Source organism: Pogona vitticeps, chromosome 3, assembly GCF_051106095.1.
Source record: "Pogona vitticeps strain Pit_001003342236 chromosome 3, PviZW2.1, whole genome shotgun sequence".
NCBI lineage: Eukaryota > Metazoa > Chordata > Lepidosauria > Squamata > Agamidae > Pogona > Pogona vitticeps.
The window spans coordinates 7,633,879-7,647,261 of record NC_135785.1 but is presented as its reverse complement, the minus strand read 5'-3'; the positions used below and the strand labels follow the sequence as shown (position 1 = coordinate 7,647,261).

The following is a 13,383-nucleotide window of genomic DNA, read 5'->3' as shown; positions in this document are numbered from 1 at the left end:
CCTGTCGTAAAATTCAACCACAAAGCTGAATTCACAAGAAAAATAGTTTATCGTTTCCGAAAGCGTGCATGTTCAAAATTTGAGCAAAGACCATTACTGTAAGCTGTTGAAACAGAGAAATGGAGCTGAAAACTCAGGAAATAAATCCCTCTCTCTGTGTATCTTGAGAAGCTGCAAACCCCGAACTTCAAAACTGAACAAAAACTGAAAACCAGCCCTTCCACCATCGACTAATTTTTCTCCTTTTACCCCCAAATTTGTATGGTCTCTACAGTTTTCAGAGTTTTCCCACGCTCTCATTGGTTCATTCTTACTAGGCCTACAGGGAAATTATCCCTGTTAGAAATTGGTCCTCTGCTATTTATTTATTTATGTATTTATTCAATTTATATGCCGCCCACACTACCCAGAGGTCAATTAATCAGTTGATCAAGAGTTTTCAATAATATCTTTTTGTTCTCTGGCTTTTGGTGGGGAACCATCCTTGTCCCCAATATCTAGAAGTTCAACCTGAGTCCCAGATGAAGTTGGAAAAACCATAAATCTGTCCTTTCACTTTTTCACTGATCCCTGAAATCATGCTTTGAGATTGTTTATGAGATCTTGATGAGGTTCTCCCCCTCATCATTTGGGCTCACGTTCAGAAATAAAACAGAGGAATGAAACACATCGCAGGAAAACATCTGCAGGACTTATAGACTCCATTTAGAACATTATGCAGGGACAAAAAAGGAGATATTAAAATAAAAAGTAATACCTATATTGATAAGGAGTGTCTTAAAAACCATTGATTCCCTGTATTGTACCATAAAAATTAATCTTTCCTTTTTAATGTTTTAATGGCAGATGTTCAAGTTCCAGGTGCAGGTGTGTTTTTTCCCCCAAAAAGTCCTCATTCGTTCCAGCCAAAAAAAAGAGAGAGAGAGTATCAGTTGGTTCTAATAATATCTGTGCAGCTGGGAAGAAGTCTCTTTTCTGTTACCAAGTAGTACTGTATTATGATCTCCTGCAGATTTAGCCAACCCAATGTAAGAAGGATGATGTACAAGGTTTCTGGGTGGCCTTCCTTCACCAAATATCCTTGACATGTCCCGATTCCTGCCTTGAGCAGGAAGGGGGTTGGGCTTGATGGCCTTATAGGCCCCCTTCCATCACCATCCTTCTATGATTCTGTATGTCATATACTACAGTCCCCATAATCTGCTGGCTGGGGAAAATGAGAGTTGTAGTATGGCCTTTCTAAGGGTGCCATGTTTGGGCAGGCACCCTTAGTGGTCAAGAAATTGGTGAGACGGCTGCACACTTGCGCAGCCTGTGTGGGAGACCAGGGGACGGGACTTTGGGATTGGCTAGGACTCCAACCGCCATCATCCACCTGCATCCTCCAGGGAATGGAAGAGCAGAATTAAGCCAAAAAAGAGGTGTCCCCAAAACCATTCTCCTCTGTTCTCGTTGTTTTTAATGCTGCTGTTTAAATGCCGTGAGCTGCCTTGGATCCCCTTATCAGGAGAAAGGTGATCTATAAATAAGACCAAGAAATGAATACTAAAAGTCCCATCTCTAGAGGTCAGCAAGATCTGGCTAGATGGATACCTCTTATTGTTTAGTCACCGTAAAGTTGTGTCCGACTCTTCGTGACCCCATTGACCAGAGCACGCCAAGCCTTCCTGTTTTCCACTGCTTCCCGGAGTTGGGTCAAATTCATGAAAAAATTCATGTTGGTCGCTTCGATGACACTGTCCAGCCATCTCGCCCTCTGTCGTCCCCTTCTCCTCTTGCCATGGGTACCTCTAGGCATTGCCATTTGACATGCTATGTGGGTTGGTTTTATTTTCGTCTTTCCTCTCCCCCAGAATCCTCCTGGCTCCCCCTGAGAGTGCGGATCCTGCACCAGGACAGAGTCCTGAGGGAAGTGGTGGCCAACATCACCCTGCAGGTAATTTGCCCTTTTTCTTTGTTAAAAAAAAAACTTGGAAGAATGGATTTTTCCAGCCTTCCTAATGACACAGACACTTTGCACTCTCTCTCTCCCTGCTGCTCTCGGCGTTAACTTAATGGGGTTTCTGCTGTCTGCTGCCCCCCTTTTCTCCTCATTTACCACCCCAGGCCTCTGACTTTGCAGAAGTGCTGACCGGACTGGGAGGTCGAGAGATGCTGTGGCTGGCTCAGGGACAGCTGAGGATTTCGGTGGAGGTGGAGGGTCGATCCCAGCACCAGCTGGCTGGACGGATCACGACAAGGAGGAGTTGTGACAGTGAGTGATGCTGAGTGGTGGCAGCGGCGGGATATACTCCCTGCAGTACTAAAATTGATGAAATAGAACAAAGGCAGTTACGTCTTGTCTTTGCTGGGCTTGGTTATTATGAGCTCTGTGCAGAGATGAGCACTTATCCCGGGATGGCGTTTGGGTGCAGTTCTGCGGATCAGGGCCACAGGGGTTGCACGGGCACCCCCATGCTCCCATCTCTTCCCACTTGGGGAAGGAGGCTGGGCACAGAATCCAAGGTGCCCGCGCAACACTTGTGGGCCTGATCTGCAGAACTGCGTCCCAGTGCCCATCTCAAGTTGTGTGACTTGTTGTGGACCTGAAACAACAGGAAAAACTGAGGAAAATTGGTGGTCTCTTCAAGGCAGAGGTTGGAGAAGTTACTTTTGGGAACTTCGCACACGCACCTGAATCCTGCAGCCATACTGGCAGGAAGGATTCCAGGAACTTCCGTCCAAGAAGTAACTTTTCCAAGTTCTGCTTCCAGAAGAGACAAGCTTCCCCCCCACACACACACACACTGACATGCCATAATGCCTATGGATTTCCAAGGTTTGGACTGGCCGTTGGCTATGATGCCATGGCAATTCAGAAAGCAGAGGTCTGTTTCAGAACTTTGAAATGTTGCTCTTTTTGACTACCACTTCAGTATGGCCTCTTGGGATTCTGAGAATTCTCGTGCAAAAAGAAGAAAAAATAATTTGTTTTCTGAGTTCTAGTCTTTCAATGACCCTTTGACTAACCCAGTGGTTCCCAGAGTTGAGTCACCCAGCTGGACTGCAACTCCCAGAAACCCCAGCCAGCACAGCTGGGGGTGAAGGCTTCTGGGAATTGCAGTCCAAGAACACCTGGGTGACCCAAAGTTGGGAAACCACAAGACTAGAGGAATTTTGGCCTGACTCAGCAAAGCTATGTTACCATGACCATCATTACCTATTGAACTTCTGACTGTCCTGCAGCTGTTCATTTAAACTGATCAATTGCTGTCCCCCGTCACTGATGATATCCTTGCATGGATTTGGCTCTTTATACATTTTGCTATGGCGTTCATCGTGTGAAAGCTATGGCTTTCATCTTCTCTTTCTCCCAGCCCTACAGAGTGTGCTCTGTGGAGGAGACGCCTTGACGGCCACCCAGACGGGAGCCGTAGGATCTGCCAAGTTCACGCTCCACGAGAATGGCACTTTGGACTACCAGGTAGGGAGGAACTTCTGTTGTCCTGCAGGATTCAGAAGTAAGTGATACCGAGAATTTGAGAAAGTTCCTTTTTTTTCAGATTGTAGCTCTTAGAATCCCCTAACCAGTGACTCTGCTGGTTGAGGGATTCTGGGGGGCTGTCGCCCCCAAAGTACCTTTATAAGCTGTACAGTGGTGCCTCGTATAACAAGTGCACCGTTGAACGATGAATCCGCATTGTGATGCGGATTTCCCCATCGCTAATGCGAGGGCACGCTCGCATTACGATGGGGGAACAGCTGTTCTGCGGCTCCAAAATGGCCGCCGGAACACAAAAAATGGGTGCCGGTACACCCAAGATGGCCGCCGGAACAAAAAATGGCCGCTGGTACACCCAAAATGGCCGCCAGAACAAAAAATGGCCGCTGGAACACCCAAAATGGCCACCGGGACGCTCAAAATGGCCGTTGGTACACCCAAGATGGCCGCCGGAACAAGGGAAAACATCGGAGAACGGTGAGTTTTGGGCCCATTTGGAACGCATTAAACTTTCTTTAATGCGTTCCAATTGGGGTTTTTGATCCGTTTTACGATGTTTTCCCATAGCGAAGGTTAATCCGGAACGGATTAACCTCGCTATGCGGGGCACCACTGTAGTCACGTATGTGGAGGAGGCGTGGAAAATGTAGAGTTAGTGCCAAATGGGTTCAGGTATATAAGCCCGGATGTTTTCACCCTGGTCCACCCCTAAAGCCTGAACATGCCTTGGTTTTTCCTTGAGCAAACCTTAATTAATCTATCTTCTCTCTCCACTGTCACTCATTTATTAATTAATGAGATTTCCATGCCATTAAATCAGTTCTGACTTAATGGCTGATCCTTGTAAGGATTTTTTAGGTATAAGAATACCCAGAAGTGGTTTCCCATTCCTTTCCTCCAGGGGGCGCCCTAGGACTGTGCAGCTGGCCCACGGCTGCCCAGGCTGGCTCTTCTCTTGGGATGCACAGTGAAGAATCAGACTCCCAACCTCTGGCTCTGCATCCAAAGTGCCAACACACTGAGCTGTTCCATTTATATCTCATTCTTTCTCCAATTAAGTCATAAATATGGTATTCTTCTCGTGCTCACTTTATTCTCCAAAACCACCCCTGCAAGGTAGATCAAGCTGAGGGAGAGCTGAAGGCCTGAAGTCACTATGAATTTATTGGCCCCTGGTCTGCCTACAAATACCCCACTTGTCTTGGGAAAATGAAAAGTACCATGGGCTCATTGTACCAAAGAGGGGAAAACATCTTCCCTTCCTTCTCTTGGTCTGCTATGGCTTTCTGTTGCCACCCATGAACTGCCAGTCTAGGAGCCTGGGTAGGAGGAAAGATGGAGGGTTTAGCAATAGATTGAAGGGAAGAAGCAGGTTTTGGACCATCTTAGTGGAAGAAGAAGAGGAATAATTTCTCCAGCTTGGATTAAATTCTGAGAGGTGGAAGAATTTGGGGTGTGTGAGTGTCATAATGCTTGCCTCTTATTTCACATGAGCATTGCAGGCCTATAAAGGCTCATACTTTGAGCCTTGGAAAGACAAGCCTCTGTGATTTGGTTGGTTGGCTGGCTGGCTGGCCGGCCGGCCGGTCGGCCGGCCGGTCGGTCGGTCGGTCGGCCGGTCGGTCGGTCGGTCGGCCGGTCGGTCGGTCGGTCGGCCGGCCGGCCGGTCGGTCGGTCGGTCGGTCGGTCGGTCGGTCGGTCGGTCGGTCGGTCGGTCGGTCGGTCGGTCGGTCGGTCGGTCGGTCGGTCGGTCGGTTGGTTTGACACTGCTGGATAGTTCAGTGGCTTAGACATCTAGCTGTGGAGCCAGAGGTTGGGTGTTCAGTTCCTCCCCATGCCTCCCGGACTTGATGTTTCATAGGGTCCCTTCTAGTCTGCACTTCTAAGATGATTGTTTGCTTGCTTGTTTGTTTGATTGATTGCTTGTTTGATTGCTTGATCGTTTGTTTGTTTTTATCCCACCTTTCTCCTTTAAAAGAACCCAAGATGACTTACCTCATTCTCTGGTCCCCTCTCACAGGTCCAGGTTGCTGGAACAGGAAGTGAGGTGACCAGCATCACGCTGGAGATGAAGCCCCGCCGACGGAATAAACGGAGCATTTTGTATGACATGACACCCAGCTATAGGGATGGAAAGGTGAGCCTTACAGAAGGGAACAGTTAAGGATGGTGTGTGTGGAGGATCAGGCGGATCGGTTTGTTTTCATGTCCGTGTATTGATAATGGTAAACAATGGTTTATTCCATCTCCAACTCTTTCTGTTTATCTCAGGCCAGCGGGCGCTGGGAGCAGATGAACGGGCATGAGGCCCACATGCTGCTGCAAAACGAGCTCTTCCTCAATGTGGCCACCCGGGAGTTTGAGGAAGGGGAGCTGCGCGGCCAGATCAGCTCCCTGCTGTACAGTGGACTCTTAACACGATACCAAGGTACCAGCGCACAGAGCAGAAGGGTGGGGTGGGGGATCACGCTGAACCACAGCGCTAGCATGCTCTCACAGAGAATTCTAAGCGCTTCAATGAACTACAGATCCCAAGAAGTATGATCTGATTGCTGTAGCTGTCTAACATTCATACTAGTGCACCACAACATGGACATGATCTCATGGAAGTCCAACATGGTGTTTTTGGTTTCATTCTGTGTTTTCAGGGTTTTTTTTTATTTTTGCCCTTGCTGCATTGCATGAATGAATTTTGATGACACCATGGCAAGAGTAATGGGAGCCAGCAGTACTGCACATGTATGAGTCTCATAGGTTCTCCACAAATTTTTAAAATGCAGTGATGCCTTGCAAGACGAATGCCTCACGCAATGAAAACCCGCAAGACGAAAGCGTTTTGCAAGTTTTCTGGTGACTCGCAAGACAAATATTTCTATGGTCGTGCTTTGCAAGACGAATAAGAACGTATTAATTAAATTTCAACACATTCCTATGGGAAACCGCGCTTCGCAAGACGAAATTTTCGCAATACGAAACGACTCACGGAACGAATTATTTTTGTCTTACGAGGCATCACTGTGTTTTTAGAAGGCCACCAAAACACACACGGGGGGGGGAGGTTCTGTCGATTAAAGAAAGAATCAAAGTTTTCAAATCTGAGAATACAGTGGTGCCTTGCTTAACGACAATAATCCGTTCCAGGAAAATCGTTGTTAAGCGAAAACATTGTAAAGCAAAATTTAAAAGCCCATTGAAACGCATTGAAAACCCCTCAATGCATTCCAATGGGCTAAAAACTCACAGTCCAGCGAGGATCCTCCATACGGCGGCCATTTTCAGTGCCTGTATAGCAAGGAATCCCTCCCTAAGCACAGCGGGGAGCCATTTTAAGCACCCGGCAGCCATTTTGAAAACCCGATGATCAGCTGTTTTTGATCGTCAATCGGTTCCTGAAGCAGGGAACTGATCATCGCTAAGGGAAAGTCCCCCATTTAGACCATTGTGATCGCAAATACATCGTCGTAAAGCGGATTCGTTGTAATGCGGGGCAATTGTTAAACGGGGCATGACTGTAAAGGGGAATGTGGGTAGATGATGGGAGATGACAGGAGCACTGTTGACCCTCCCAAATCTAGGTGTGGGTGTGTTTGGCTTCTGGACCTCTGGAGACCATCTTCCTTGTTATTCCTGTTTCCCTCCAAAGGCTGTACACAATGTTTTGATCCCAGCCCGACTCTGCTCTGCCTTTCCCTCTCACAAATTGGAGTGCAAACACTCTTCCATACTCTTCTCCAAGCAGTTTGAATGTTCACATTCTGAACCTGGGTCTCCACTTCTCTGGCTCAGCTGACATAATCACAACTCAACAAAGGAAACTCTCCTGCCAAAACTCAGTATTTTATGGGTCAGGCTTTTCCTTCTTAATCCCTCTGTACCCAAGAGTATTTATACTTGGGAAGGTTGTGAAGAAGACTCTCAGTTACTAGAATGCGCCCTTTAAATATCAGGAGCCCATTCAAATAGCCAGTTGAGCAGAAGAAGGGAGGGCTGGCCTAGCCTTTAGAGCTGGAGGCAGTTCAGAGGTATGGAAAGTTGCTGTTTTTCCCACCTTAATTCCCACTATTTCCCAGCCATTGCAGAGGGAAAAGGTAATACAGCGTATGGAGGTATACAAAGAAGGAGAAGAGTGCATAAACTGGAAAGTTACTAATTCATTACTATTTCCCGGCCATCAGACAACACATGGGGAAACCTGTAGGGCTTCTACTTTTGAAGGACGGGCTGCACTAATTCCCTGGCAGATGAACGGGTAGTTTTAAGGGAGATTGCTCCTGCTAACGCTCTCTCCTGTCTGGTGTGATCAACGGCATGTCTTTGCAGCTGTTTGACCACACGCCAAGTGTGGAGTTGGGCGGAGAATGAACCATGAAGGGGGGGCATGAATTGGACCGTTTCATAGTTAATTTCAGGGAAACATGCCTGCCCAGAATAAAATGACGTGTTGAACTGTTGTTGGTGTTGGCAATTCATATGCAGGCTATAAGTTGGACATCCCAAATCCAATCTTCACCAAACTTTGCCTGATTTTTTTGGGCTCACTCTCTTCTCCCCATGCCCTCCACGTTTGGAAAATAGTACTGGATTGGGGACACCTAAGTTGTAACCTCCCAAAGCAGTCCCCCCCCCAGGAAACCTACTTTGGGAGGGGGGGCTATAACTCAGAAGTCCCAAATCCAATCTTCACCAAACTTTGAGGGGATGGAGCGGCGTGTCAGCTGAAGATTCTCTGCCAATTTGGCATCTCTAGCTCATGCAGGGGCTGTTCTACAGTTCCTGGAGTTCTTGAGTCACACAAACCACGCAACCGTTGTGTTGGAAAAAAGTTCGCGAAAATTTGCAGTTCGCAGAGCAATGAACCGCAAACCATTGTGAACCTCCATTTTGCAAGTCCATGCCCGTCTCTAATTATGATCGTGAAAACTCAAGGGGGGGGGTGCCCCTTTCCCACGCTTTCGATCTACTCAGCCTGGACCGTGGGCAGTAAATGGATCTTTTTGAGTTTACTGCAGCTTCTGACCTCTTTGTGCTACAGAGCTTCCACTGCCCCTCGCTGGCCAGTTCGTGTCCCCGCCCGTCCGCACCGGATCCGCAGGGCACGCCTGGGTTTCCCTGGACGACCACTGCCACCTGCACTATGAGATTGTGGTGGCTGGCCTCGGCAGGGCAGACGACGGCACCGTCAGCGCTCACCTGCACGGCTTTGCTGAACTGGGCGAGCTGGCCGAGAGCAGCCTCAGAGAGCACAAGCGGATGCTCCGGGGCTTCTACGGCACCGAGGTGAGGCTTCTCCGGGGGAAGGGCCCGGGATGGAAGGTCTGGTAGGGGACCTTTCTGACGGAATGTCCTTAATTTGCCTGGGCTCTGAGGTAGGGGACTCGCTGCCAGCCGTTATGGTTACGGGTGTTTCTGTTTTTTTTGCTTTTGAAAAACTGAGAAATTTGTGGAAGAGGCGCTTGTCAAAATCCCCCGTGACCGTTAAATACCACGTTTGAAAAGGAAAAGTTGATCGCCCTGGTCTCCCAGGGAGCTGTCAGAAGTTCTCTTTGGGAGGGAATCTCCAGAATCCAGCAGCCAGCAAGACGGCAGGAACGCTTCCAAGCTCTGCGGCTTGCCAGGACGATAACTACAAATTAGGAATGTTTTGATTTCCTGAACTTGGACGAGTCGGACCTGATGATCTTTGTGCTCCTTTTTGGCTCTGTGATTCCATGCTGAGTCCGAGGCCGCGTAGATTCGCCTGCTGGACTCTGGCCATCTATCTCCTTCACAGGGGCCATCTGGTTGCTGCTGATGGAAGCCATATAGGGCTGGAAGGGTCCATCCCAAACCATTGGAATGGTGTTTTTAAGGCTTACCTTGACCACACGGGCAGAGTGACGAGACCGCTTTGAATGCATCCAGTTCTGTGTTCATTCATTTATTTTGCTTTGGAAATTGGCATTCCAAGCAGGCCTCCTGATAGCTCAGAAACTTGTGCTTTGAAAGTTGGCCAAGGCTAAATGGCACTCTCGTTTACGTCTTTGCCAGGAATTGGCTTGGGTAAGATATTAAGACTGAGATTATTACCCTTTGCCAGGAGACTGATTGATGCCCTTTTCTGGCCCACACAGGCTCAAGGGGTCGTGAAGGACCTGGATGGGGAGCTGCTTCGCCACCTGGCCCAGGGCACGGCCTTCCTGCAAGTCAGCACGAAAGCCAACCCTCATGGGGAGATGCGTGGCAAGGTATGTGGGGCTCACCTCTCTCCCTTCCTGCTTAGCGAGAGCTTTCCTTGTTTTTGAAATAGGCTTTTAATCGGATTCTGAAGGTTCTCGAGCCCTGCTTTGGACGGACACTCTTTTTAAAGGTTCGCACAGAGCTCTGAGCAAGTGAAAAGCGTTTTCCTCCCCTCATCAGGCTGTAACCACAAAGCAAGGTTCCAAACGTTTGTGACGAGGGAGGCTGAAGGTTCTCCCTTTCTCATAGGCCTGTGTCTTGCTGTCAGGCCGCGTGAGGTGAGCGCTTCAGCCAGCAGACATGAGGTGTTGAGGCAAAGGCTGTTGTTGTTGTTGTTTAGTCCTTAATCATTAAGTCGTGTCCGACTCTTCATGACACCATGGACCAGAGCATGCCAGGCCCTCCTGTCTTCCACTGCCTCCCGGAGTTGGGTCAAAGTCATATTGATTGCTTGGATGACCCTGTCCAACTATCTCATCCTCTGTCGTCCCCTTCTCCTCTTGCCTTCACACTTTCCCAACATCAGGGTCTTTTCCAGGGAGTCTGCTCTTCTCATGAGAGAGGCAAAGGCATCCGATAGTTAATGATTTACTTTATTATGATGTTATTTTTAAAGCCAAGGATGGAAAGAGGTACTTACAGGTCTTCCTAGCTCATGCACAAAAAGTATTCAAAGAATTTGGTTGGCTTCAGGTGCTGTGCCTCTTGACTTGTATAAGCAAGGGGCATAGTTTGGGAGGCTGGCTGCGTAGCTCAGTGGTTTAGGCACCTGGTTGGGAGCCCTGTTTCAGGGGGAAAACATCTCACATGGGTTTGGGGGGAAAAGAGGGCTTGCCGTGGCTAGCCTGGAAAAATTTGTGAATATCTGAACTCTGTTTCCCACAAGGGAATAGTGTTTGTCCCATAAACATAAAAATGAGTGTTTATTTTTGCTATGTCTGGCAGGTGTGGAAATGTACCTATAATTCTGAGCATTCACTGAATGCATCTAGGATTGCTAGCATTCCCATGTCAAGATCAATATTTATCAGTTGTGGGGCATTCAATGTAACTGTGGTGTCCATAAATACAGTCACCAGTGGAGAGCAGAAGTTTGATTCTCATGACCACAGCTGAGAAAATAGCCCTGTAGAGCCCAGAGGTGGGGGAAAATAACCTTCTTTTTTTTTGGGGGGGGGGACTTTCAAGTCTTCAATGGACCACATATCCTGGATGTTGTAGTCCAAAACAAAGTAACCTCTGGAACAATGTCTCTTTCAAAATGCATCCAGGCACAGCTAGCATACAGTGTCAGGGTCATCAAGCAGCTTTCCCTCCCCACCATCCTCCAGCTGTATTGGACTACATGTGCCATCATCCCCAACCAGCCTGGATGCCCAGGCTTGCTAAGAGCGGTGGTGGGTGTAGCCCATCAGATCAAGAGCGTGACAGTGGAAGGCTCCCTCACGTACATCCATATATGCACATTATTTTATTCTTTAGAAAGAGCCCTTGGTGGGGTGGGCTGATGGGGGACGCTGTTTTGAAAAATATATCCTCTGGTTCTATGGGACAATGATTAAGAAAAATCAAGCCACGCTGACTATTAGAAAAGGTCCAGCTTTTTTTAGCCCAGTCAAAATGACAGGGTTCTCACAAACAAATCCACCGGGAGGGAGTGCTGGGCATCTCAAACAAACTCGGAAAACCTAGTAGGGTGGTAATACGTTGGACTCAACATCATAGTCTTCTAGTAACAGTGGTTAGTGGCTTTTGTGGGACCTCTGAACTGGAACTAGTTCCTTATTTAAAGTAATTTTTTTTAAAGTTCAAGAAGAAGGGGGCCCTCCTCACTCAGGCATACTTTTTTGTTTCAAACAAGAGCCCACTAGCCCACTAGTTTTATGTGAGCAAGATGGGTATAGGGGTCACTAAATCAGCCGCCCCCATCAGGTCTGGTTTCTCCCTCAGACACCATCATGTAGGAGAGCATGAACTGGTTTCCACCTGACCCTCTCAAGAAATTCCTCAGGTCTTTGGCCTTCCTGCAAAAATGCCTCCTTCCTTCGTTTCCATCATCATCAGCTCCTTCCTTCCTTCCTTCCTTCCTTCCTTCCTTCCTTCCTTCCTTCCTTCCTTCCTTCCTTCCTTCCTTCCTTCCTTCCTTCCTTCCTTCCTTCCTTCCATCCTTCCTTCCTTCCTTCCTTCCTTCCTTCCTTCCTTCCCACCTTCCTTCCTTCCTCCTCCCTCCTCCCTCCCTCCCTCTCATCCAGCTCCTTCCTTCCTTCCTCTTATCCATCATCAGCTCCTTCCTTCCTTCCTCTCATCCATCATGAGCTCATTCCTTCCTTCCTCTTATCCATCATCAGCTCCTTCCTTCTTCCTCTCATCCATCCTCAGCTCCTTCCTTCCTCTTATCCATCATCAGTTCCTTCCTTCCTCTCATCCATCATCAGCTCCTTCCTTCCTCTCATTCCTCATCAATTTCTTCCTTCCTTCCTTCCTTCCTTCCTTCCTTCCTTCCTTCCTTCCTTCCTTCCTTCCTTCCTTCCTTCCTTCCTTCCTTCCTTCCTCCCTCCCTCCCTTCCTTCCTTCCTTCCTTCCTTCATGTGTTCCTCAGCAGGCACGTCAGGTTTCACTTTGTGTTTCGGTTCAGGCAAAGTTTTGCAGGGTCATGCAGAACCTCCCCGAGGGAAATTTGCACGCCTTACTTATCAAAACACATTTAGCTCTGAAATCCAGAATCCCTGGATCAGTTCTGTCTGGAGGAGACCCCGAGGACCGACTGTTCTCAGTTTCACATTTTGGCCACATTCAGTGGTGAATGAGCAACAGTCTGTATTTTTTGTTGTTGTTTTTTTTACAAACATGTTCCCTGCTTCCTTGACCTGCTGAGGGAAAAGATGGCTGGCTCCCACTTGGGACGGCGAGCAGATATGGCCCAGTTTAAGGCCTCGTTGAGGCAGGGTAGTGTGAGATCGGACAATCCTGTCAAAAAACGGCGCCATCCGATCCTTTCTTATCTATGTGCTGAAACTGGAATGCGATAAATACATTACAAGATCTGACCCATTGAGGCAGAGAGAGTCAAAATTTGTCGGTATGCCAGGATGGATTCTTGAGTATCTCCCTCCCAAGAACATTTTGGGCACAGTTTGAAAGCCTGGAGCTGTAAAAAGTCTCATAAATTGACAGTGACTGAGGTCACGCACACACACAGAGAGAAAGCGAGAGAGAGCTTCCAAAATTATTCTGTGTTCCTTAGCGAATAGGGGAAAATTTAGAAGCATGGCTAGTTTCCAGACTGTACTGCTTGCCAAGATCTTAAATTCCACACTTAGTGCAAGAATCTTGCATTCTTAACCTCTGCTGCTTTTTCTTCCCCATGAGAGAAGTGTGGCTTTCAACAGCATCACAGCAGGCAGAAATTCGGCAGGTGAAAGTTTTCAAGGCAGGGAGATGTTAATGGAACAGGGGGAGGTGTACCTGTTGAGATGGTTAGTTGTGCCGCTTTTAAAGGCACAGGAGCATCTCCGACACAAAGATGGCCAACCTCCAAAGAGCTGGTTGACGGTTTGGCTCAGGAACCTATGGAGAGCCATGCTACGCTGCTGGTCCTGCTGTTGATGGTTGTCGCTGGAAAGGGGGGCACCTTGTCTTTCAAATTCACATTCTCTGTCTACCTTGTTCATGCTTTCAGGAAAGAA

The 13,383-nt window shown here is 48.0% G+C and overlaps 1 protein-coding gene across 2 annotated transcripts in view; it reads left to right on the top strand.

Moving 5' to 3' along the window:
• CHRD (chordin) overlaps positions 1-13,383 on the top strand; it is a 72,100-nt gene that overhangs the window by 37,734 nt on the left and 20,983 nt on the right. For both annotated transcript variants that reach the window (XM_072996269.2, XM_072996268.2), the window contains 7 exons: positions 1,854-1,936; positions 2,107-2,254; positions 3,357-3,463; positions 5,502-5,618; positions 5,753-5,909; positions 8,514-8,758; positions 9,592-9,705. In XM_072996269.2, the coding sequence (XP_072852370.2) occupies positions 1,854-1,936; positions 2,107-2,254; positions 3,357-3,463; positions 5,502-5,618; positions 5,753-5,909; positions 8,514-8,758; positions 9,592-9,705 (971 nt within the window). The remainder of the gene's footprint in view (positions 1-1,853; positions 1,937-2,106; positions 2,255-3,356; positions 3,464-5,501; positions 5,619-5,752; positions 5,910-8,513; positions 8,759-9,591; positions 9,706-13,383) is intronic.